Source organism: Oncorhynchus nerka, linkage group LG13 (assembly GCF_034236695.1).
Source record: "Oncorhynchus nerka isolate Pitt River linkage group LG13, Oner_Uvic_2.0, whole genome shotgun sequence".
In the NCBI taxonomy this organism is placed as follows: Eukaryota; Metazoa; Chordata; class Actinopteri; order Salmoniformes; family Salmonidae; genus Oncorhynchus; species Oncorhynchus nerka.
The window spans coordinates 70,738,444-70,765,893 of NC_088408.1; the positions used below are offsets into that span (position 1 = coordinate 70,738,444).

At 45.4% G+C, this 27,450-nt stretch overlaps 1 protein-coding gene across 1 annotated transcript in view; it reads right to left on the minus strand.

Moving 5' to 3' along the window:
- The window catches only part of LOC115140028 (bone morphogenetic protein 1-like), a 53,184-nt gene that overhangs the window by 16,515 nt on the left and 9,219 nt on the right, over positions 1–27,450 (minus strand). Inside the window, exons 2-7 of the mRNA XM_029678029.2 lie at positions 23,818–23,931; positions 22,655–22,798; positions 22,226–22,343; positions 20,394–20,572; positions 20,065–20,170; positions 8,594–8,718 (exon numbers count right to left, since the gene is read on the minus strand). Of these exons, the coding sequence (XP_029533889.1) occupies positions 8,594–8,718; positions 20,065–20,170; positions 20,394–20,572; positions 22,226–22,343; positions 22,655–22,798; positions 23,818–23,931 (786 nt within the window). The remainder of the gene's footprint in view (positions 1–8,593; positions 8,719–20,064; positions 20,171–20,393; positions 20,573–22,225; positions 22,344–22,654; positions 22,799–23,817; positions 23,932–27,450) is intronic.

Genomic DNA, 27,450 nt, shown 5'->3' on the forward strand with positions numbered 1-27,450 from the left:
CGTGATGATATTCAACCTCTTCCAGATGATGAGAAGCGATAGCAGAAAACAGTATGAGACACATCCTCTGTACATCGTCTCAAAATAAACCTGGCTTACTATAAATAACCCAACCCTCTGGGAGACGTAATACATAATGTACATTCTGGTAGTCAAGCCTCCCCATGGACAACTGGCTAAACCAACTGTGCTTACAGGGGTTCATTCCAACCAGCACGCATGGCTTAGGGGGACAGTGCTCTAGGGCAAGTATTCCCATACTGGGGTATGCGCAATGCCATTGGGGTCATGCCAAATAAAAACGTGATTCACATTTAAAAATACAATAAAATATTAAAAATGTAATTTCTTCACATTTTCAAACAGTCCATTTAGTAAGGCCCGTGTCCATAGAGACACATACTACACCTGCAGCTGTCAATGACAGAAGTTGTTCTGCTTCCACGAGTACATCTAATGCTAGCATCAGTAATTCTACATTTGTTGTTAGCGCAGCTAGCATGGACACTGACAGTTGTGGATCTGATGCAGCCGAAGAGCTATTGCCCCTTTACCCGGGAAAGCACCGAACAACAGACAGGGACGTTGGACCATCGAAGAGACGCAAATATGATGAGAACAACATTGATTTGGGGTTCACTTATATTGGGAGTAGTGCCTTTCCTCAGCCACAATGTGTTATATGTGCAAAAGTACTATCTAACAACTTGATGACACCTTCACTCTTGTGCAGACATTTAGAAAGAAAACATACCCATTTGAAAAATAAGATGACTTTTGAGTAGTAAGACATGTATAAAAGCAACAGATAACATTAATAAGAAGGGGCTAGAAGCGTCTTATATGGTGTGCTACCGAGTGGGTGTGTGCCTTTCCAAATCATGTCCAACCAAGTTGTAGACACATCGAGGATTATCAATGGAAACAGGATGCACCTGAGCTCAATTTCGAGACTCATAGCAAAGGGTCTGAACACTTCTGTAAATAAGTTTTAAAACTTTTTTTACTATATATTTGCAAAAATGTCTAAAAACCTGTTTTTGCTTGTCATTATAGGGTATTGTCTGTAGATTGATGATGAATTTGTTTTAATCTAATCCATTTTATAATAAGGCTGTAACTTAACAACATGTGGAAAGAGTCTAGGGGTCTGAATACTTTCCGGATGCACTGTAATTTTTATATAAACTCAGCAAAAAAAGAAACGTCCTCTCACTGTCATCATCAGGTCTTGTCATCATTGTATGATTGTTTTGTGTGCAAATGAACTCAAGCTTACAGACAATGTCAAATGTGATATACAGTCGAAGTCGGAAGTTTATATACACTTTAGCCAAATACATTTAAACTCAGTTTTTCACAATCCCTGACTTTTAATCCTAGTACAAATTAGGATCACCACTTTATTTTAAGAAGGTGAAATGTCAGAATAATAGTTTACATGCAATGCTACCAAATACTGAGTGTCTTAAATTTGTTTAAAACTTGGGTCAAACGTTTTGGGTAGCCTTCCACAAGCTTCCCACAATATGTCGGGTGAATTTCGGCCCATTCCTTCTGACAGAGCTGGTGAAACTGAGTCAGCTTTGTAGGCCTCCTTGCTAGCACATACTTTTTCAGGTCTGCCCACAAATTTTCGATAGAATTGAGTTATTTATTTTTTTCACCTTTATTTAACCAGGTATGCTAGTTGAGAACAAGTTCTCATTTACAACTGTGACCTGGCCAAGATAAAGCAAAGCAGTGCGACACATACAACAACACAGAGTTACACATGGAATAAACAAGCATACAGTCAATAACACAATTTTAAAAAGAAAGTCTATATACAGTGTGTGCAAATGGCGTGAGGAGGTAAGGCAATAAATAGGCCATAGTAGCGAAGTAATTACAATTTAGCAAATGAACACTGGAGTGATAGATGAGCAGATGATGATGTGCAAGTAGAAATACTGGTGTGCAAAAGAGCAGAAAAGTAAATAAAAACAATACGGGGATGAGGTAGGTAGATTGGGTGGGCTATTTACAGATGGGCTATGTACAGCTGCAGCGATCGGTTAGCTGCTCAGATAGCTGATCTATAAAGTTAGTGAGGGGAATATAAGTCTCCAGCTTCAGCGATTTTTACAATTCGTTCCAGTCATTGGCAGCAGAGAACTGGAACGAAAGGCGGCCAAAAGAGGTGTTGGCTTTGGAGATGATCAGTGAGATATACCTGCTGGAGCGCGTGCTACGGGTAGGTGTTGTTATCATGACCAGTGAGCTGAGATAAGGCGGAGCTTTACCTAGCATAAACTTATAGATGACCTGGAGCCAGTGGGTCTGGCGACGAATATGTAGCGAGGGCCAGCCGACTAGAGCACACAGGTCGCAGTGGTGGGTGGTATAAGGGGCTTTGGTGACAAAACGGGTGGCACTGTGATATACTGCCTTCCAGTTTAATGAGTAGAGTATTGGAAGCTTTTTTGTAAATGACATCGTCAAAGTCGATAATCGGTAGGATAGTCAGTTTTACGAGGGTATGTTTGGCTGTGTGAGTGAAGGAGGTTTTGTTGCGAAATAGGAAGCCGATTCTAGATTTTATTTTGGATTGGAGATGTTTAATATGAGTCTGGAAGGAGAGTTTACAGTCTAGGCAGACACCTAGTTATTTGTAGTTGTCCACATATTCAAAGTCAGAACCGTCCACATTAGTGATGCTAGTCGGGTAGGCGGGTGTGGGCAGCGATTGGTTGAAAAGCATGCATTTGGTTTTACTAGCGTTTAAGAGCAGTGTTGTATGGCATTGAAGCTCACCTGGAGGTTAGTTAACACAGTGTCCAAAGAAGGGCCAGATGTATACAGAATGTTGTCGTCTGAGTAGAGGTGGATCAGAGAATCACCCACAGCAAGAGCGACATTGTTGATATATACAGAGAAAAGAGTCGGCCCGAGAATTGAACCCTATGCAACCCTCACAGAGACTGCCAGAGGTCCGGACAACAGGCCCTCTGATTTGACACACTGAACTCTGTCTGAGAAGTTGGTAAACCAGGCGAGGCAGTCATTTGAGAAGCTAAGACTGTTGAGTCTGCCGATAAGAATACGGTGATTGACAGAGTCGAAAGCCTTGGCCAGGTCGATGAAGACGGCTGCACAGTACTGTCTTTTATCGATGGCGGTTATGATATTGTTTAGTACCTTGAGCGTGGCCGAGGTACACCCGTGACGGGCTCGAAAACCGGATTGCACAGCAGAGAAGGAACGGTGGGATTCAAAATGGTCAGTGATCTGTTTAAAGCCGAAGACTTTAGAAAGGCAGGGCAGGATGGATATAGGTCTATAACAGTTTGGGTCTAGAGTGTCACCCCCTTTGAAGAGGGGGATGACCGCGGCAGCTTTCCAATCTTTAGGGATCTCGGACGATACAAAAGAGGTTGAACAGACTGGTAATAGGGGTTGCAACAATGGCAGCGGATCATTTTAGAAAGAGAGGGTCCAGATTGTCTAGCCTAGCTGATTTGTACGGGTCTAGGTTTTGCAGATCTTTCAGAACATCAGCTATCTGGATTTGGGTGAAGGAGAAGCTGGGCAGGCTTGGGCAGGTAGCTGCGGGGGGTGCGGAGCTGTTGGCCGGGGTTGGGATAGCCAGGAGGAAAGCATGGCCAGCCGTAGAGAAATGCTTATTGAAATTAAGCCATTTTTCCTTAAGCCATTTTGCCACAGCTTTGGAAGTATGCTTGGGGTCATTATCTATTTGGAAGACCCATTTGCGACCAAGTTTTAACTTCCTGACTGATGTCTTGAGATGTTGCTTCAATATATCCACATATAATTTTCCTCCTCATGATGCCATTTATTTTGTGAAGTGCACCAGTCCCTCCTGCAGAAAAGCACCCCCACAACATGATGCTGCCACTCTCATGCTTCACAGTTGGGATGGTGTTCTTCGGGTTGCAAGCCTCCCCCTTTTTCCCCCAAACATAACGAAGGTCATTATGGCCAAACAGTTACATTTTTGTATCATCAGACCAGAGGACATTTCTCCAAAAAGTACCATCTTTGTCTGCATGTGCAGTTGCAAACCGTAGTCTGGCTTTTTTTAATGGCAGGTTTGGAGCAGTGGCTTCTTCCTGGCTGAGCGACCTTTCAGGTTATGTCGATATAGGACTCATTTTACTGTGGATATATACTTTTATACCGGTTTCCTCCAGCAGCTTCACAAGGTCCTTTGCTGTTGTTCTGGGATTGATTTGCATTTTTCACACGAAAGTACATTCTACTCTAAGAGACAGAATGTGTCATCTTCCAGAGCGTTATGACGGCTGCATGGTCCCATTGTGTTTATACTTGCGTACTATTGTTGGTACAGATGAACGTGGTACCTTCAGGCGTTTGGAAATGGCTCCCAAGGATGAATCAAACTTGTGGAGGTTTACAACGTTTTTCTAAGGTCTTGGCTGATTTCTTTTGATTTTCCCATCATGTCAAGCAAAGAGGCACTGAGTTTGAAGGTAGGCCTTGAAATACATCCACAGGTACACATCCAATTGACTCAAATTATGCCAATTAGTCTATCAGAAGCTTCTAAAGCCATGACATAATTTTATGGAATTTTCCAAGCTGTTTAGAAGGCACAGTCAACTTAGTATATGTAAACTTCTGACCCACTGGAATTGTGATACGGTGAATTAAAAGTGAAGTAATCTGTCTGAAAACAATTGTTGGAAAAATGACTTGTTTCATGAACAAAGTAGATGTCCTAACCGACTTGCCAAAACTATAGTTTGTTAACAAGAAATTTGTGGAGTGGTTGAAAAACGAATTTTAGTGACTCCAACCTAAGTGTATGTCAACCTCCGACTTCAACTGTAGCGAAGCACCTGAATAGGTTGGGTGCGCAATTACGCAGGTACTTTCCCGAAACGGACGACACAAACAACGATTTGTTATCCTTTTCATGCCCTGCCTCCAGTCCACTTACCGAGATCTGAACAAAAGAGCTTCATCGATATTGCAACAGTGCTTCTGTGAAAATGTAATTTAATCAGAAGCCACTGTCAGATTTTTGGATTGGGCTGCGCTCAGAGTATCCTGCCTTGGCAAATCGCGCTGTTAAGACACTGATGCCCTTTGCAACTACGTGTCTATGTGAGAGTGGATTCCCGGCCCTCACTAGAATGAAATTAACTTTATGTCCCAAATACAAAACGTTGTGTTTGGGGCAAATCCAACACAACACATAACTGACTACCACACTTCATATTTTCAAGCATGGTGGTGGCTACATCATGTTATGGGTATACTATAAAATGTTTGTGAAAAACTGGCTCTAGGGGAACTGAACAGACCTTGGAAGCTTTCTACTCACTGATTAACAGAGGAGAGGAAAAAGCATGAAAGCATATAAGTACTGTCTCTCTAGGACACAAACCTCAGATATTACTTCCCTGCTCACTTCACCTTCCTCTGCTTCAAATCAAATCACATTTTATTTGTCACATACATATGGTTAGCATATGTTAATGGGAGTGTAGCGAAATGCTTGTGCTTCTAGTTCCGACAATGCAGTAATAACCAACGAGTAATCTAACCTAGATTATTTTTCTTTCATTGACTCCCTCCAAACCTGTGTGAGCATATAAAGAGGAGGCGAGAGATCTGTCTAATAAGGTATGCTGATACTAAACCATTAACAAGCACACTGGGATATGACAAATGCTCCCAGGAATGCTGTATGAATGAGGATCCACCGCACCAGGAAAACAGACAGAGACTCCCTCCTAGCTGCATCCCCTGTGCGCCACATCATCTACTCTCTCCTGTTCCACTGAGACGGAGTTAATCACTGGGAAAGACACATAACACACCCCTTCAACCAGCCCCACCCCTCTGAACCATCTATGGTCAAGACGGATGATTGCCCCAAATAAAACCACATTCAGCGGTCCAGTTCTGGTCAGCAGTATGCTGTTTATTCACTGAGCTTTAATGTGGTTCTGACAAACCCCGTTGTCCCTCTCTGAGCCACAATTAACACACTGACATCACCTTTATTTTTTTTATGACTATTTCAAACTTGTGAATGTTTTTGTCCGTTCAGCCTTCAAAAAAGGATTTCTAAAGACCAACGGAACTACTAGTAAAGCGCCAGGAGGGTTTGTTTTAGTGTCCAATACCTACATGTACAGTTGAAGTCGGAAGTTTACATAAACTTAGGTTGGAGTCATTAACACTTGTTTTTCAACCACTCCACAAATTTCTTGTTAACAAACTATAGTTTTGGCAAGTCGGTTAAGACATCTACTTTGTGCATGACACAAGTCATTTTTCCAACAATTGTTTACAGACAGATTATTTCACTGTATCACAATTCCAGTGGGTCAGAAGATTACATACACTAAGTCGACTGTGCCTTTAAACAGCTTGGAAAATGCCAGAAAATGATGTCATGGCTTTAGAAGCTTCTGATATGTTTCGAGGAAAAAGGGGGATGCTTGCAAGCCGATGAACACCATCCCAACTGTGAAGCACGGAGGTGGCAGCATCATGTTGTGGGGGTGCTTTGCTGCAGGAGGGACTGGTGCACTTCACAAAATAGATGGCATCATGAGGAGGACAATTATATGGATATATTGAAGCAACATCTCAAGACAGCCAGGAAGTTAAAGCTTGGTCGCAAATGGGTCTTCCAAATAGATAATGACCCCAAGCATACTTCCAAAGTGGTGGCAAAATGGCTTAAGGACAACAAAGTCAAGGTACTAACATCAAGGCGGTGGCCCGTTCCTGTAGGTTCATGCTCTACAACATCCGCAGAGTACGACCCTGCCTCACACAGGAAGCGGCGCAGGTCCTAATCCAGGCACTTATCATCTCCCGTCTGGATTACTGCAACTCGCTGTTGGCTGGGCTCCCTGCCTGTGCCATTAAACCCCTACAACTCATCCAGAACGCCGCAGCCCGTCTGGTGTTCAACCTTCCCAAGTTCTCTCACGTCACCCCGCTCCTCCGCTCTCTCCACTGGCTTCCAGTTGAAGCTCGCATCCGCTACAAGACCATGGTGCTTGCCTACGGAGCTGTGAGGGGAACGGCACCTCAGTACCTCCAGGCTCTGATCAGGCCCTACACCCAAACAAGGGCACTGCATTCATCCACCTCTGGCCTGCTCGCCTCCCTACCACTGAGGAAGTACAGTTCCCGCGCAGCCCAGTCAAAACTGTTCGCTGCTCTGGCCCCCCAATGGTGGAACAAACTCCCTCACGACGCCAGGACAGCGGAGTCAATCACCACCTTCCGGAGACACCTGAAACCCCACCTCTTTCAGGAATACCTAGGATAGGATAAAGTAATCCTTCTCACCCCCCTTACTAGATTTAGATGCACTATTGTAAAGTGGCTGTTCCACTGGATGTCTTAAGGTGAACGCACCAATTTGTAAGTCGCTCTGGATAAGAGCGTCTGCTAAATGACTTAAATGTAATGTAAATGTATTGGAGTGGCCATCACAAAGCCCTGACCACAATCCTATAGAAAATTTGTGGGTAGAACTGAAAAAGCTTGTGTGAGCAAGGAGGCCTACAAATCTGATTCAGTTACACCAGCTCTGCCAGGAGGAAATGGGCCAAAATTCACCCAACTTATTGTGGGAAGCTTGTGGAAGGCTACCCAAAACGTTTGACCCAAGTTAAACCATTTAAAGGCAATGCTACCAAATACGAATTGAGTGTATGTAAACTTCTGACCCACTGGCAATGTGATGAAATAAATAAATAAAAGTTTAAATAAATCATTCTCCACCATTTCACGTTCTTAAAATAAAGCGGTGATCCTAACTGACCTAAGAAAGGGAATTTTTACTAGGATTAAATGTCAGGAATTGTGAAAAACTGAGTTTAAATATATTTGGCTAAAGTGTCTATAAACTTCCGACTTCAACTGTATGTATTCAGTTTACATTGTAAATGTCGTGATCTCTGGATCCTAAGAACAGAGTGTTGATTCCTAGCCATCATTCTAGTCATTGTCCTCTTGAAACCAGCTGTTCTTTTGGGTCTATCTGGGAAAGAGTGATGACAAACTTCCTGTCCCAGGGCACTGTTTACACTCCTTCTCCTGGCCCGGGGAAGTCACAGCAACCATAGCCAGGGAACAGTGGAGGCTGCCGAGGGAAGAACGGCTCATAATAATGGCTGGAATGGAGTATAATGGAATGGTATCAAACCCATGAAAACCATGTTTTCATGCCATTCCATTAACTCCATTCCAGCCATTATTATGAGCCGTCCTCCCCCTCAGCAGCCTCCACTGCCAGGGAACCACGCCACATCAATGGTAAATGCTCAACTTTTTCCATCCAATGTACAGTAAAAGACCTCAGAAAACAAAGTGTTTTCAGTATTCACTCTGTGATGAGACACGGAAAAAAATACAATCTCACTCCCAGCAGTAAGCTAAAGCAACAGCAAGCACTATATTATATCCATTATGCAATATTATCTCAACTTCATAAGCCTATTGTTTAATATCTACCATATGGTATGTATCAACTCTACACCAACATGTATGTTGAACTCATTCAAAATATTGTTTACAAATATTGTGCTGTTCTTACTGGAACACTTGTAGAGTTTGCGTGCCTGTGTGATATCCCCTTTGCTTAGCCTTGTCCTCTGGCCAATCGGCGGTCTCACTCCATTGACATCATAGCGTGGCAGGATTGTGTCCAAGAAGATTCCTCTGCATTTCAGGAGAAGAGACTGCGGTTAGATCAAAACACAACAAAACCAAGAAGGCACTCACACATACACACTGGCGCGCGCACACATTGGTGTAAAGTACTTAAGTAAAAATATTTTGAAGTACTACTTAAGCAGTTTTTTGGGGTATCTGTAATTTACTTTATGACAAATTTTACTTACTATATTCCTACATTCCTAAATAAGAATAATGTACTTTTTACTCCATACATTTTCCCTGACACGCAAAAGTACTCGCTATCCTTAAATGAAAAAACAAGAAAATTGTGCTTTCTGGTTTGCTTAATATAAGGAATGTGAAATTATTTATACTTTTACTTTATTTGAGCTTTTTTATTAGTATTTTTTGTATTTTCACCCAAATTTCGTGGTATCCAATTTGTAGTTACAGTCTTATCTCATTGCTGCAAATACCGTACAGACTCGGGAGAGGCGAAGGTCGAGAGCCATGCGTCCTCCGAAACACAACCCAACCAAGCCACACTGCTTCTTGACCCAATGCCCATTTAACCCGGAAGCCAGCCACACCAATGTGTCAGAGGAAACACCATACACCTGGCGACTGTCAGCGTGCACTGCGCCCGGCCCGCCACAAGAGTCTTTAGTGCGCGATGGGACAAGGATATCCCTGCCGGCCAAACCCTTCCCCAACCCGGACAACGCTGGGCCAATTGTGCGCCGCCCCATGGGTCTCCCGGTCTCGGCCGGCTGCGACAGAGCCTGGACTTGAACCCAGAATCTCTATTGGCACAGCTAGCACTGAGATGCAGTGCCTTAGACCACTGCGCCACTCGGGAGGCCCTACTTTTAGACTTTTACTCAAGTAGCATTTTACTGGGTGACTTTCACTTGGGTCATTTTCTATTAAAAAAGGTATCTTTACATTTAGTCAAGAATGACAATTGGGTACTTTTTCCACCACTGCACACACTCAGAAAATATGTTCACTCAGAGGACTCTGGTGAAGCCTAAAGATCCATCAACCAGCAGCTAAACTGCTGCCATTAACACTGACAGTAGGCATTATTCAGGGATCTACTGAGGACGCTGAAACTTATGGAAGCATCAGGCCACAGCTTTGCCTGTGTGAAGTCTGGCGGCCTGACAGTAGGGCCTGAGCCAAGGAGTGAGATCTACTGTATGAGGGCAGACAACGGGCTTGGAGGCCATATAATCCCTGTTTCACTCTCTCTGGATCAGAAAGGGATGCATTTAAAAAGGTGAAGATGTGGAAATAACAACTCAAATAATAATAAAGATATGTATAAGCCTTTGAATTCACACATGTACGAACAAACATATGAGAAAATATGTACAATACCCCCCCCCCCCCCCCCCATCTTAAACACGGTTATTGTGTTTGGAATATGGTGCCATGACACCACCAAATACACACTGGAACATTCTGCCAGTTAAGAGAGTGGACAGAGTGTGATGCCAAGTTGTGCTGCCCACTGATTGGTTCTCAGTGTCCTCACTATGGTTTGGTTTCTTGGTTCATCGCACTCTAGCGACTCCTTGTGGCTGGCCGGGCGGCTGCAGGCTGACTTCAGTCTTCAGTTGAACATTGTTTCCTCCGACACATTGGTGCAGCTGGCTTCTGGGTTGAGCAGCTGGGTGTTAATGAGCGTGGTTTGGCAGGTCATGTTTCAGAGGGCGCATGACTCGACCTTCACCTCTCCCGAGCCCATTGGGGAGTTGCAGTGATGAGACACAATCATAATTGAAATTGGGAGAAAAAGGGGGTAAAATACAAAAAAAGCTCAAATAACTAAGTGCTTAACTTCTAATATTATTATATAATAACTAAGTAATGGACTGTTCCTGGTCAGTGGTACCCTCTAAGGCTGTAGGAATGTCCTCATCAGAGGACGTGGGTCTGAGTGTCAGAACTGAACTCACACTGACCTCATCATGTGTGCTGTACTACTTCCATCTGTACAGGCAGTACAGAACAAAAAGTCCAACACTGAAAACAAAAGCCCTCCTCTGACATCTCTATGGGAAAGTCTCAAAATGGATTGTTTTGTTGTATGGACAACAACATTTAGCATAAGGATTAGAAGTCAAAAGGAACAAGAACGATTACAAAGAAGTACAAAACTCACACCATGGTGGCTTGCGTTTGCCTTGAAAAGGAACAGTTGATGCCGAAAAAACAGACGTTTTCACACCACTTTCTCACTTGACACTTTGCTAGTTTATCATCTCCTTTTCTCTCTCTGCAATGGCGAGCAAAGGCCTTCTCCCTGGCCGTTCCCATGGTGACGTGCCCATCAATGCCAGGCATGTGCAAACAGAACAGCCTGAGCTAACAGTTGAAGCACTGCCTGCCTGTCTGTCTGCCGGTGAACAACGCCACTGCAGCCGGTGTCAGAGTAGACAAAGGGCACACTGGAAGGTCTTTATTTGAGTTGGCTCTGTTCCATGCACCAGGCCTTAAAAATGTCCCCAGCGTAGGGGGGCGGATAAAGCCCAGGGTTGGGTAACATGCCCCAGACAAAAAGCATGGGGAGCTGCCTTACTTGTCCCCAGGAGGACACTTCAAAACATGAGGGCTGCCCATGAAATCTTCCCAACAACAATCTCAGCAAAGGCCCTGGTTTCCCACGGTGATTTACAGTAAAAACGCTGTGCAAACACACAGGCTAATAATGGGGAAACACAGGGAGACATTGGGACAGGTACATCAGCCAATCAGCATGCAGGGGAAGTGTAAACCGGATCACAAACCTCAGTGACTTGAGAAAAGCTAACAGGAGCACCTTGTCCCCTAATAAGGATCTCTGAAAAACACACTGACCACACTCTCGATACAATCCACAATGAAAAAAATGTATCTCTAAACAGTAAAATAATGGTATACGGCTATATTCAGGGAAAATAGGAATGCTCAGAGTGGTGAAATGACAACAAAGCAGGGAGCATCAACAATCATAAACCTACTTCATTCTGTCTGTACAGTTCGAAAATAAAGGGCCAGACAGCCCATTCTGTGCAGTGGCCTGGCAGTGTTTGTATCCAATCTCAGCCTCCCGGCTTCCCAAAATTTGGTTGCCACGAGCGCATGGCAGTTTATTTGGGACGAGGTCCAGACAGCGAGGCTGCAATAGGAGGCGGATAGGTCCAGGCTCAGTGAAAAAGAGGGCAGAAAAATAAGAACAAAAGGACAGCCAACAGCTGGTTCTCATATCAGAGAGCTGTGTAGTAATGATTACGGTCTGGTCTGGCCTCCCTCTCCTCCAGCTTTCACTCGCTTTGCGTGTGCCCAGACTCACGTTACAGTCACATTGGGGAGCTGGGGCCTATCAAATCTCTTCCTGCAATTGGGAAAGGGGCATTAAATTTGAATAACAATCACTGGTACCGCTGTCTGTACCGCTAAACAGTTTCACATATTGTTTGGGAAAATTTGGGTCGAATTGCACAGACGGTACCAAAATTCAAATCACACACACACACACACACACGGCTGTGGGAGGGAACCTCATGTAACTGGTATGTTAAACTCAGTGCCAGGATACTCCCCCATTGTCACGCAATCCCCTATAGACTGCCCACTGCCTGACAAAGATTATATGAAACCTTTATGCTGGGTTTGTATGCATTATACACTGAACAAAAATATAAAATGCAACAAATTCTAAGATTTTACTGAGTTACAGTTCATACAAGTTACGAGTTGCACCCCTTCTGAAAAAACCTACACTCGATCCCTCCGATGTCAACAACTACAGACCAGTATCCCTTCTTTCTTTTCTCTCCAAAACTCTTGAACGTGCCGTCCTTGGCCAGCTCTCCCGCTATCTCTCGCAGAATGACCTTCTTGATCCAAATCAGTCAGGTTTCAAGACTAGTCATTCAACTGAGACTGCTCTTCTCTGTATCACGGAGGCGCTCCGCACTGCTAAAGCTAACTCTCTCTCCTCTGCTCTCATCCTTCTAGACCTATCGGCTGCCTTCGATACTGTGAACCATCAGATCCTCCTCTCCACCCTCTCCGAGTTGGGCATCTCCGGCGCGGCCCACGCTTGGATTGCGTCCTACCTGACAGGTCGCTCCTACCAGGTGGCGTGGCGAGAATCCGTCTCCACACCACGTGCTCTCACCACTGGTGTCCCCAGGGCTCTGTTCTAGGCCCTCTCCTATTCTCGCTATACACCAAGTCACTTGGCTCTGTCATAACCTCACATGGTCTCTCCTATCATTGCTATGCAGACGACACACAATTAATCTTCTCCTTTCCCCTTCTGATGATCAGGTGGCGAATCGCATCTCTGCATGTCTGGCAGACATATCAGTGTGGATGACGGATCACCACCTCAAGCTGAACCTCGGCAAGACGGAGCTGCTCTTCCTCCCGGGGAAGGACTGCCCGTTCCATGATCTCGCCATCACGGTTGACAACTCCATTGTGTCCTCCTCCCAGAGCGCTAAGAACCTTGGCGTGATCCTGGACAACACCCTGTCCTTCTCAACTAACATCAAGGCGGTGGCCCGTTCCTGTAGGTTCATGCTCTACAACATCCGCAGAGTACGACCCTGCCTCACACAGGAAGCGGCGCAGGTCCTAATCCAGGCACTCGTCATCTCCCGTCTGGATTACTGCAACTCGCTGTTGGCTGGGCTCCCTGCCTGTGCCATTAAACCCCTACAACTCATCCAGAACGCCGCAGCCCGTCTGGTGTTCAACCTTCCCAAGTTCTCTCACGTCACCCCGCTCCTCCGCTCTCTCCACTGGCTTCCAGTTGAAGCTCGCATCCGCTACAAGACCATGGTGCTTGCCTACGGAGCTGTGAGGGGAACGGCACCTCAGTACCTCCAGGCTCTGATCAGGCCCTACACCCAAACAAGGGCACTGCGTTCATCCACCTCTGGCCTGCTCGCCTCCCTATCACTGAGGAAGTACAGTTCCCGCTCAGCCCAGTCAAAACTGTTCGCTGCTCTGGCCCCCCAATGGTGGAACAAACTCCCTCACGACGCCAGGACAGCGGAGTCAATCACCACCTTCCGGAGACACCTGAAACCCCACCTCTTTAAGGAATACCTAGGATAGGATAAAGTAATCCCTCTCACCCCCCTTAAAAGATTTAGATGCACTACTGTTCCACTGGATGTCATAAGGTGAATGCACCAATTTGTAAGTCGCTCTGGATAAGAGCGTCTGCTAAATGACTTAAATGTAAAAATGTAAATACAAGAAAATCAGTCCATTTAAATAAATTCATCAGGCCCTAAATCTATGGATTTCACATGACTGGGAATACAGATATGCTTCTGTTGGTCACATACCTTGGAACACAGGAGTGATGGTTGCTGATAATGGGCCTCTGTACAACTATGTAGATATTCCATTTTTAAAATGATGCCGTTTCCAGCTACAATAGTCATGTACAACATCAACAATGTCTACACTGTATTTCTGATCAATTTGATGTTATTTTAAAAATGAAAAAAAATGCTTTTTATTCAAAAACAAGGACATTTCTAAGTGACCCCAAACGTTTAATAACACACTCCCATATCCTTTCTATCAATCACTTCTTCATCCATCTCAAACTATAAAAACTACACTGAACAAAAATATAAAAACGCAACAGGCAACAATTTCAAAGATTTGACTGAATTACAGTTCATATAAGAAAAAGTGTCAATTGAAAGAAATTCAGTAGGCCCTAATCTATGGATTTCACATGACTGGGAATACAGATATTCATCTGTTGGTCACAGATACCTTAAAAAACAGGTAAGGGCGTGGATCAGAAAACCAGTCAGTGTCTGGTGTGACCACGTGATGCAGTGTGACATCTCCTTTGCATAGAGTTGATCAGGCTGTTGATTGTGGCCTTTGGAATGTTGTTCCACTCTTCAATGGCTGTGTGAAGTTGCTGGATATTGGCTGGAACACGCTCTCGTACACGTCGATCCAGAGCATCCCAAACATGCTCAAATGGGTGACATGTCTGGTGAGTATGCAGGCCATGGAAGAACTGGGACATTTTCAGCTTCTAGGAATTGTGTACAGATCCTTGCAACATGGGGCTGTGCATTATCAAGCGGAAACTTGAGCAAATGCAATTGTGTTCGTTGTCCGTAGCTTATGCCTGTCACGACTTCCGCCGAATTCGGTCCCTCTCCTTGTTTGGGCGGTGTTCGGCGGTCGACGTCACCGACCTTCTAGCCATCACTGATCCATTTTTCATTTTCCATTGGTTTTGTCTGTCTTCCTTCACACCTGGTTCCAATCCCATCAATTACATGTTGTGTATTTAACCCTCTGTTTCCCCTCATGTCCTTGTTGGAGATTGTTTTATTGTATTTAACCCTCTTACATTATTTTCTGTATATTTTGGTTTTTTGAGTTTTATGAGCACTTATTAAACGACTCCGTTTATACCAAGTTTGTTTTCCTGCGCCTGACTTCCCTGCCACCAACACGCACCTATTACAATGCCTGCTCATACCATAACCCCACCACCTCGGGGCACTCTGTTCACAACATTGGAGTTAGCAAACCGCTCGCCCACACGACGCCGTCATCTGCCTGGTACAATTGAAACCGGGAGTCATCCGTGAAGAGCACACTTCTCCATCGTGCCAGTGGCCATCGAATGTGAGCATTTGCTCACTGAAGTCGGTTACGACGGCAAACTGCAGTCATGTTTAAGTCCCTGGTGAGGACAGCGAGCACATAGATGAGCTTCCCTGAGATGATTTCTGACCGTGTGTGCAGAAATTATTTGGTTTCATCAGCTGTCTGGGTGGCTGCTCTTAGACAATTCCTCAGGTGAAGAAGCCGGATGTGGAGGTCCTGGGCTGGCGTGGTTACATGTGGTCTGCAGTTGAGGCCAGTTGGACGTACTTCCATATTCTCTAAAACAATGATGGATGCGCCTTATGGTAAAGAAATAAACATTAAATTATCTGGCAACAGCTCTGGTGGACATTCCCGCAGTAAACATGCCATTTGCACACTCCCTCAAAACTTGAGACATCTGTGGCATTGTGTTGTGTGACAAAACTGCATATTTTAGAGTGGACTTTTATTGTCCCCAGCACAAGGTGCACCTGTGTAGTGATTATGCGGTTTAAACATCTTCATGATAAGCCACATGTCAGGTGGAGGGATTATCTTGGCAAAGGAGAAATGCTCACTAACAGGGATGTACAAATGTGTACACAGAATTTGAGAGAAATTATCTTCTTGTGCGTTATATTTTATTTCAGCTCATGAAAACATGTTCAGTATATAATTACAATGGCACCTCAATCTCCAACTCAGTCCCAAGTGGACTTGTTTGACCATGCTTTGATCCAATGGAAACAGTGCTGAACTACAGCCTAAAAAAAGAGAATGGGTGGACACAACCCAAATTAGCATGCAGTAGTCTGAGGGTGGGCTGGTCCAAACCTCAAACAGCCACTATAACACCACCGTCTCGGTCTGGGGCTGACAGGACAGCATCTGGAGAGATTTCCAGATACGTCAGACAGGGTATCTGGAAGAAAGAGGTCAGCTAGCACCCACGGACAAACTGGCATGGTGGAGTATCATTAAGATTATGACACGTTCACTGCTCTCCTTTTCAAGCCTACTTCAAGGCCAAGAAGACTTTTTTTTTGTCAAATGGCAGCAGCATGTACTACAACAGCACTAGGAGAGTTTGGATGGAGTGGACAGCAGTTTTCTTGCTGTATTTTTTCCTTAAATCCTTACATACATTCTACAGAAAACAAAATCGTACGAGGAAAAAGTAAGATAATATGAGACAAAAGCTTTAACATATTCCATCTATGTGGCCATGAAAAAAATCTGGGAAAGAATGCATCTTTCTGATGTGATTTATTACACTCCTTACGTCCTTACTCTTCTATTAAAGACTGCACAAATCGTCTTTGACGCCTTGATTACAAATGCCACAATAGATCAATTAAATAAACAAAAATCTATAGCCTGCAGTCAGAACGCACCTGGAAACAGGATCAGTTTGATTCTGTACTCTGAGATTTGGCTTGTCAGGTCAATGTCGGGGAAATTACGGCGCTTATGTCTTCATTTCCCCATACCTAAACATGTTCATCTGATCATTAGTGTTTGACCTAAATCCCACTAACACCTGGGAGCCATGAAGCTAGCCAGCAGACACCTCAGGAATAAAACCCTATAACTGCCTGGTATGTGGGATCATGTTGCTAACGACGATCAAAGCCTCTTCAAAAGCGGCCATATGTGGCATAATGAGGCAGTTCACGCTATGAGAGGAGAGCTTTTACAAGGAACTTCACAGGATGTATGAAAGTGACACGCAGCCTGATGCAGCAGGACCACTGGTGCTAGCTGCTCTACCTAAACCTGAAACTGGGGATGGATGTGGAGGTTTACTGGGCTGCTGCTACACTCCAGCAGCAGGAGCCAACCAGGGGAGGGATAATTGGAACAACCTGTGGCTGTGGGTAAAAGCTAGCTCATCAAAAGGTAGACACAATCAAACCTTATCCATAAATGCCCCCCCCCTCTAATACATAGCTGCCACTGGACAGCATCCTCACTGAGAGACTTAGCTATCTGAAAAGCTACCTGGAAGAAATGAATATGATATATGCTCAACTCCATTATGAAGAACAGATAGGCATTGTATTACATGGGGGTTGGTAGGCAGGCTCTACTCAGAGTACAGAGTGACTGGGTAAGGTGGACATGAGGCTATACAATATGGAAAAGTTGGCGCTGTCTAGGAAAACGTAGTGACTGTTGAGAGTTAAAAGATCCAAGGCAAAATAAACTTGTGGAAGAAAGAGAGAAAGTCAAGACACTCAAGAAGTCATATATTCTGCAGCTGTTCTTCCTTAAAGCCAAGGCACTGACACATTCATGAAGTCCATCAAGTGTTGTTTATTGACATTTGTCCTGCTTCCCTGTACTTAAAACTCTTCAGATTCTGTCTCCCAAGCTAAGAATTTCAGCAGATCAATAATTTAATAGTACACTTTCAAAAAAAAGGGTATGGTTAGGGTACAGTATTCTTTCTTGGGGTACAGGTAACTATCAAAATAATGGAAACACTTCAGTAATTGAGGGCTACAAAGTATATTGAAAGCAGGTGCTTCCACACAGGTGTGCTTCCTGAGTTAATTAAGCAAATAACATCACATCATGCTTAGGGTCATGTATAGAAATGCTGGGCAAGCCGTTATTTTGGCCAAATATTTTGTCTACCATGGCTATGCCCGCAAAGGATGACAATACCCCCATCCACAGGGAAGGAGTGGTCACTGAACGGTTTGATGAGTATGAAAACATGTAAACCATACGCCATGGCCGTCTCAGTCACCAGATCTCAACCCAATTGAACACTTACGGGAGATTCTGGAGTGGCACCTGAGACAGCGTTTTCCACCACCATAAACAAAACACCAAATTATGGAATTTCTCATGGAAGAATGTTGTCACATCCCTCCAATAAAGTTCCAGACACTTGTAGAATCTATGACAAGGTGCTGAGGTGTTGAAGCTGTTCTGGCTCGTGGTGGCCCAACACCCTATTAAGACACTTTATGTTTGTGTTTCCTTTATTGTGGCAGTTACCTGTACCTTCAGATGTACACAAATGATCTCACATGGTACTGTTCAATACCTCAATAAAAACCTCTATTACACATTCCTGCGCCTGTCTCCTGATCCCTTTATACCAATGTGACACAGAAATGGTTTGTCGAGATCCATATGGAAGAACTTCACTGGCCTGTAGAGCCCTGACTTCAACCCCATCGAACCCCTTTGGGATGAATTGGAACGCCAAGTGTGAGCCGAGCCTTATTGCCCAACTTGTGATGCCACACGGGGCGAGACCCGTAATCATCTGCACAATACAAGTGGCAGGAAAGCCAAAACAACACAGATACTCACATGACCTACGGTCATTGTAACAATAAATCGACAGGACAATGGTGAACAAAGGGCACACTTATCAATGGGAATGGGGACCAGGTGTGCTTAATGACAGTTACGGAAAGAACCGTGACATTCTGTATGGACCTCGCTTTGTGCACGGTGGCATTGTCATGCTGAAAGGGCCTTCCCCAAACTGTTGCAACAAAGTTGGAAGCACAGAATCATCTAGAACGTCACTGTATGCTGCAGCGTTAAGATTTCCCTTCAATGGAACTAACGGGCCTAGTCCGAACCACGAAAAACAGCCCCAGACCATTATTCCTCCTCCACCAAACTTTACAGTTGGCACTATGCATTTGGACAGGTAGTGTTCTACTGGCACTCGCCAAACCCAGATTCATCCGTTGGACTGCTTGGCATTGCGCATGGTGAACTTAGGTTTGAGTGTGGCTGCTCGCCATGGAAATGGACAGTTCTTGTGATGTCATTTCTTCCAGAGGCAGGTTGGAACTCGGTAGTGAGTGTTCCAACCGAGGACAGCTACGCGCTTCAGCACTCGGCATTCCCATTCTGTGATATTGTGTGCCCTACCACTTCGCGGCTGAGCCATTGTTGCTCCTAGACGTTTCCACTTCACAATAACAGCACTTACGGTTGACCGGGGCAGCTCTAGCAAGGCAGAGCTTTGACGAACTGACTTGTTGGAAAGGTGGCATCCTATGACGGTACCACGTTGAAAGTCACTGAGCTCTTCAGTACAGGCCATTCTACTGCCAATGTTTGTTTACCAAGATTGCATGGCTGTGTGCTCAATTTTATACACTTGTCAGCAACAGATGTAATAGCCAAATCCATTAATTGTCCACATACTTTTAGTGCAACTCTAAATCTAGTGTATAGGACCTATTTCAAATTCGAACTTTTAAGCTCAACATAGCCACTTCATATGCGCACACGCTCCAGAATGGTAGAAATATCCTTTCTAAAATCGTATAATATAACATTTAAAAAATGGCACAGGACTTATAAACATATCTTGTCTGCTAAATGAACAAGCCTACAGCATTTGACATGGAGCATAGCCAGATAACATACAATATGCAGACTAATATTCGGTTCTTTTGAAATAGTTTCTTTAGACCTGCTTAAAATAAATAATGGTGTATAATAAATGGATTTATTTAGACTTTAAAAAATGTGGATGTTCCAAAGGCGTGCATTTGCATGACAATAACCAGCTTACAAAATGTCCTGACCGCCACAGCCCCAACTATGAAGAGATCAAACTTCCAGCAGTAACATAGAACAGATATGGAGAGAAACATTAAGAGAGCAAAAGTTACATAGTCTGGGAATCTGCTCTCTGACCTAGATTGCAACTGGTTTCTATGTCTGTTCTGCTGTGTATGAAGTGGAACTTAGCCCAGTTCCTACCTTGAGAATGTATTCCTGGCATAGTGCATGATGCTGTCAAAGTCATACACTTCTCCCATAGAGTCCACCTCCCCTGGCTCCATCTTCAAGAAGTTATACTCCTGTCCTGTGAATAGAAGCAAGAAAACAGAAGCTGAAACCTACTCCTACCTCAAATACTGTACCAGCAAACTGAATGGCAAACGTGAGTGGCTATCACCTAGAAAGGGAAAACTATGTTCATCACAGAATCATGTGATGGTCTCATCATCGAACCATAAAATAAGCTGATCTCATATGACATCTCTCCCTGTTAGATGAGTGGGCTGTTCCATACACAGTTGTCTTACCTGGCTGGATGTTGTCCCTGATGATGCTGACATGTTCGTCTCTGTCGGGCCGGGTGTGCTCGTGCCAGAAACCAATCACATGGCCAAGCTCATGAACCACTATTCCAAACTTGTCACAGTTCTTTCCAATGGAGATGGCCTGTGGACCGCCACCCCTGCGGCCCACATAGGAACAGCACCTGCAGGTTCCAACACACAGAACACAGATCAGGGACAAGTCAACAGGCAGGGTAGCAAGCTAGTGCCCAAGACTGTGGTAACTGGCTACATAAAAGACACAAAGATGACAGTTTTAGCGCAAGAGGGGCCATCTTGCTTACCATGGTACTATCTAAGTGCTACATTTATGTCTACAGATCAATCATGTAACAAGAACTTTGTGAACTTCATGTTACACCGGATATAGAGCTTTACTTCCACAAACACGCAAGTGTAAACCAGAGGCAGTGAACAAATAACGAATAAGCCAAGGGAAGGAATCCCTGTTTGTAGAGAGACTGACGGCAACAGTTTGTGGTTCAACTGGCATCTCTAATTTTTTGTACTTTTTAACACTTTTTCCTCCCCAATTTCGTGATATCGAATTGGTAGTTACAGTCTTGTCCCATCGATGCAACTCCCGTGTGGACTCTGGAGAGTCGAAGGTTGAGAGCCATGCATCCTCCGAAACACGACCCAACCAAGCCACACAGCTTCTTGACACACTGCTCGCTTAACACGGAAGCCAGCCACACCAACGTGTCGGAGGAAACACCATTCAGCCGGCAACCGAAGTCAGCGTGCATGCGCCCGGCCTGTCACAAGGAGTCGCTAGAGTGCGATGGGACAAAGACATCCCAGCCGGCCAAACCCTCCTCTACCCGGACGATGCTGGACCAATTGCGCACCGCCTCATGGGTCTCCTGGTAGTGCCCGGGTCGAATACAGTGGTGACATTCATTGATGCGTGCTTCACTGTAGATGGAGGGTTACAGTGTGTGACCGTAAAGGCTGGCTGCAGACTGCAGGGCTCTTTCTCTCCCTCCCTGACATGAAAGGCTCAGTGTGGGAGCCCGGTCCATGGGCACACACCGCGCCCCTGTGGGCCAACCAGCCTCTCTCTAATTACTATGAACCCAGCCAGGCTCTCCTGAGATGGGTCTTGAACTTTGCACAGGACAGATGGAGCCTGCTGAATATGCAGCAGGCCAGCCCAGAGCTCAGGCATTCCCACTGCTAACCGCAGCCGCCTGCGTGGATAATGTCATCCCTGTTACTCTGGAGGCCAGTTACCAGGAAAAAAATGGCTAACAACAGCTGGGTGGAAAAAGGGCAGTTTATGTTCCATATCCGCACTTTAATATGCTCTTCTTGCTAACTGATGTACTGTGTGTGCACCGAGTCAGAATGTAACCATCAACGCTGCTACAGTTTTTGTGTAAACTCATTTGAACTTAAAAACATGCATAGCTGGGAAAATAACAAACTATATCACGCAGAATAAAAGCTGGCGTGTTATGATAAAGCTGAGGAGGTCTCCCTTGGATGCCATTCAAAAAAAAACATGTGCTCAGTGAAAGATGAATCAGGACTGAGGCACAGCAAGCATTCCTCGGGCCTGAATGGCCGTCTTTCCCAGTACTTGCAGGGGGCTGCAATTACCACAATTCATGCAGACAGACTGCGGACAGAGGGGATGAGCAAGCACTAAAGGCCGATGGAGGAGAGGTAAGGAAAAGTACTTAAGCGATAAATCATTATGGCTGTGTGGATAAAGGAGTGTCATGTGTGAGCAGGCTGACCAGTTAGACTTCCTTCCTGAGGGATGCGAGCCTAGACCTCCGTGGACTCACCCACATGGCCGGTAGGTGAACACAATGTAGCTCTCCTCTGTTGTCCTCTCCATAAAGGTCACACAGGTGTGCTTCTCCCAGTGACGCATGGCCTGGCGGAATATCGCCCGCTGGCTGCCTGAATGTGAAGGGAAGAAGGGAGATCAGTGAGGCTGACGAACATAAGACGCATGTAAAAAGGAGGATAAAACACTGTACCAATGCTGACAGCTTGCTCATAGTTCTAGATCCACTGCCAAATTCATCCCAAGTCAAGTTAATAAAATGTTTTATGTAGAATAGCTGCCAAGATATTCATTTTAATGTAGGTACTGTGAATGCAAGTATGCTGAACAGACACCAGCTGCCACCTTTTAGTAGGGAACTATATTATAGGGCTCATATGAGAACCATAGGGCAAGTAAACATCAGTGATGATGTGGGACTTACCACTGAAGTTCCCACTGATGACATAGGGAATGACACCTTCTGGCCACACCCTCTCAGGCCTGGAGGTTGCCGCCCTTTTCCTGCGGTGTGATCCTTGCCGGTTTGGCACTACTATGTTTCGACTGGTCTCATTTGCAGAAGACCCTGTCATTCACAAAACCCAGCCAAAGATGAAGTTTATATTGTACAATCACATCAAGTTCAACTCCGGTGAGAACATGGTAAAAAACCAAACACCTTTTTGTGGAATCTAGAATGGGCCGTAACAGATATTATTGAGTCAGAAAGTGACCTGTTATGTGAATTGACAGTTCACAGACCATCAAATACAAACCATGAGAAACTTAAACATTTGAGACTACCACTTTTCAGCTGTTCCTAAATGGTAAAGAGATAACAACGACAATGAAGCGTGCTTTATAACTCCCGTTGAGCATTTTCTATAGCGCCTTCATAAACACTTTGAGAGTGCTGGTGATAAACATGCTGTTAGTTTATAAACAGGTGTCATGGCCAACCAAGTGTTGGAGCCGAGCCATCACATGGTGCTGAGTGGTTCATGCATAGTACACATCTTCCTGGCAGATGCACTGGGAGAGAGTTGCAAAGCCTCCTTTTATAATTGGCCTTGAGGTGGGAAAATGTGGGAACTATTTCACTGTATTAAAGTTTTTTCTTGAAATTGTTTGTAATTGTGTCATTAAATGAAAATTCCACCCCAAAACTATCATTTGGTATTTGTTTCATTAGTCCATTGTTGATTTAGTACCTAAATGTTTTTCATGTCAGCAATCAAGTTGTCAAAATATGTAACTTTCTAAATACAGAATAATGCAAAACGCAGCATCATGTGATGCAAAATGCATCATACGGGGACGTATTTTGAAAGTTCTGGTACATATCTTGACAACTTGATTGCTGACAAGCAAAACATTTTGAGACTATATCAACAATGGACTAATGAAACAAATACTGGTGGAGGTTTCCTATGAGACACATTTTAGTCAGCACTATATAATAGCACATGCACAAATGGAGTCAGACTTTTAGAACTGATGGCAGGCACATTTATAAGAAAATGCAAGCTTTAAGCCTATGGCACTAGGCCGAAGTCGATAGTCTCAATGACCATGACTGGGTTCAGCCTCACAGCTCTTGCTCACCTGTGGTTGTCTGATTGAAGGTCTGGACGGTCCGCTGGACCATGTTTATAATCCGGTCCACCTTAAACATGCGCATGTCCTCCTCATCCAGAGCAATGTCTCCCCAAAAGGCAACTGAAACAGACACCGAGAGAGAAAGTATGTCAGACATATTTAAGGTGTTTTCACAATATTGGATATCGTTTTGCATCGTCCATTAGCCTCAAGGTTTTCCTGCTCTGCAGTCAGACAAACCACGTGGATCACATAGACAGCCATTCAAACCAAGGGAGAAAAAGCTAGACATTGATACACATGCGCACAACCACACACAATCCCTCCCCTTTCTTTAGCCCCCTCTCCCTCGCTCTCAAACAGAACACAGAGTTGTGAAACAGCAGTTATGTGACTGTTTGAATAACAGGAGAAGAGTGTGGTCTGAATCTCAGAGCTCTATAAGCTCCAAGCTAAATAAATCATATTATCAGGGGAGGGAACATATCTGTATGACATTCAAGGACATATGAAATCAATTAATAAGAGCTACATTCAAAAGCTTTTAGAGCAGCATACCCCAGATGTGCTGGGTCAATCCAGTTGCCGCTAAGAGAACTGAGGGAAAATGTCATGTCCTGATATTCTTGTACCGTTAATTAGTCCTCAAGCAGACCTAATACTGCGAGTTGCTGCCTCGATTCGGTATATGGGGCACCTTGAACAAGTAATAGGTTTTTAAATGGAGGCCAAGGAGAAGGACAAATAACCAAAGTCATCCTTTATGAGGAATATGCTTTATGGGATTCCTTTCTAAAATGCCCCATTTCTGTAGCAGTTAGGGTAGGAGTCCTCTCCACAGAGACACGCCACTCTGTTTTACAAGCTTTCAACACCAGCACGTTTGCTGGATTTACAGCCTGTTCTTTGTGAAGGAGTGGAGTGAAAGGGGTGGAGGAAGGGAGGGAAGGAAGGCGGAAGAGAGAAGGGGTGGCAGGGTAATCCATGTCTGAACAGGAAGATGAGAGCAGGAGGAAGAGGGGAGGAGAAGGGCATAAAGCCTCACTGCCCACCTCATAACCCTGTGGGGAGAATGTGAGGAGGGCATAAAGCCTCACTGCCCACCTCATAACCCTGTGGGGGGGAGAATGCGAGGAGGGCATAAAGCCTCACTGCCCACCTCACAACCCTGTGGGGGGGAGAATGTGAGGAGGGCATAAAGCCTCACTGCCCACCTCATAACCCTGTGGGGGGGAGAATGTGAGGAGGGCATAAAGCCTCACTGCCCACCTCATAACCCTGTGGGGGGAGAATGTGAGGAGGGCACAAAGCCTCACTGCCCACCTCATAACCCTGTGGGGAGGAGAATGTGAGGAGGGCATAAAGCCTCACTGCCCACCTCATAACCCTGTGGGGAGAATGTGAGGAGGGCATAAAGCCTCACTGGCCACCTCATAACCCTGTGGGGAGGAGAATGTGAGGAGGGCACAAAGCCTCACTGCCCACCTCATAACCCTGTGGGGGAATGTGAGGAGGGCACAAAGCCTCACTGCCCACCTCATAACCCTGTGGGGGGGAGAATGTGAGGAGGGCATAAAGCCTCACTGCCCACCTCATAACCCTGTGGGGAGGAGAATGTGAGGAGGGCATAAAGCCTCACTGCCCACCTCATAACCCTGTGGGGGAGAATGTGAGGAGGGCACAAAGCCTCACTGCCCACCTCATAACCCTGTGGGGGGAGAATGTGAGGAGGGCATAAAGCCTCACTGCCCACCTCATAACCCTGTGGGGGAGAATGTGAGGAGGGCATAAAGCCTCACTGCCCACCTCATAACCCTGTGGGGGGAGAATGTGAGGAGGGCATAAAGCCTCACTGCCCACCTCATAACCATGTGGGGGAAAATGTGAGGAGGGCATAAAGCCTCACTGCCCACCTCATAACCCTGTGGGGGAGAATGTGAGGAGGGCATAAAGCCTCACTGCCCACCTCATAACCCTGTGGGGGAGAATGTGAGGAGGGCATAAAGCCTCACTGCCCACCTCATAACCCTGTGGGGGAGAATGTGAGGAGGGCACAAACCTCACTGCCCACCTCATAACCCTGTGGGGGAGAATGTGAGGAGGGCACAAAGCCTCACTGGCCACCTCATAACCCTGTGGGGGGAGAATGTGAGGAGGGCACAAAGCCTCACTGGCCACCTCATAACCCTGTGGGGGAGAATGTGAGGAGGGCACAAAGCCTCACTGCCCACCTCATAACCCTGTGGGGAGAATGTGAGGAGGGCACAAAGCCTCACTGGCCACCTCATAACCCTGTGGGGGGGAGAATGTGAGGAGGGCATAAAGCCTCACTGGCCACCTCATAACCCTGTGGGGGGGAGAATGTGAGGAGGGCATAAAGCCTCACTGGCCACCTCATAACCCTGTGGGGAGGAGAATGTGAGGAGGTCATAAAGCCTCACTGGCCACCTCATAACCCTGTGGGGGGGAGAATGTGAGGAGGGCATAAAGCCTCACTGCCCACCTCATAACCCTGTGGGGGGGGAGAATGTGAGGAGGGCATAAAGCCTCACTGCCCACCTCATAACCCTGTGGGGGGGAGAATGTGAGGAGGGCATAAAGCCTCACTGGCCACCTCATAACCCTGTGGGGAGGAGAATGTGAGGAGGGCACAAAGCCTCACTGCCCACCTCATAACCCTGTGGGGGGGAGAATGTGAGGAGGGCATAAAGCCTCACTGCCCACCTCATAACCCTGTGGGGAGGAGAATGTGAGGAGGGCATAAAGCCTCACTGCCCACCTCATAACCCTGTGGGGAGGAGAATGTGAGGAGGGCATAAAGCCTCACTGCCCACCTCATAACCCTGTGGGGGGGAGAATGTGAGGAGGGCATAAAGCCTCACTGCCCACCTCATAACCCTGTGGGGGGGAGAATGTGAGGAGGAGGGAGAAAGATTATCCTTTGCAAACATGTTTTCACTGTGTGTGAGGGTTCTACTCCTTGGGGATAGGAGGCAGAGTAGCAAGAGATAGATCAAGTCAGACCTAATGGAGTGATCTGCTGTGGCTGGAGTGAATATGGTACCGACTACTGTGTGTTCACAATTTGAGCGTGAAAGTAGGTTACCCCAAGAATTACCCAGAGTTGTTGAAAATCAAGTGCAATAGAGAAAGATGGACAACTAGGAACTGACAAACTGTGGTCTAGGAATCAAAGTGAAAGCATATGTTCAGCACGTATAGTTGTTTTTAGAACACTACAAAAGCATCTAAGACAAAGCTCTTTTATAACTGAGCTATCATTGGCCCGGCCCTTGATAACAGTCAGATAGTGGTGTGTGATTATCTCAAAGAGAAAGGAAGAGAAAGAAAACAATAGAGAAAAAAAGGGTTTTCGCTTGTGTCCCTTATCTACCAGAGGAGAATTATTGAAACAGTATGTAGCTGGCTGAGATGCAGCCAGTCTCCCACAAGCAACAGAGAGGGTCAGAGAGGGCATGTTGTAGAGCGGTGGGGCTAGGCAGGATTACAGGCTAATGACAGCAATAAGAAAATATGTAGATCTCTGCCTGCAAGATAGGGCATGCTCAGAGCTCTGCGGGCAGGTTTGAAATACCAGAAGTCAAAGGGATCCTTGAATTTGCACTCAGAAAAACGCTA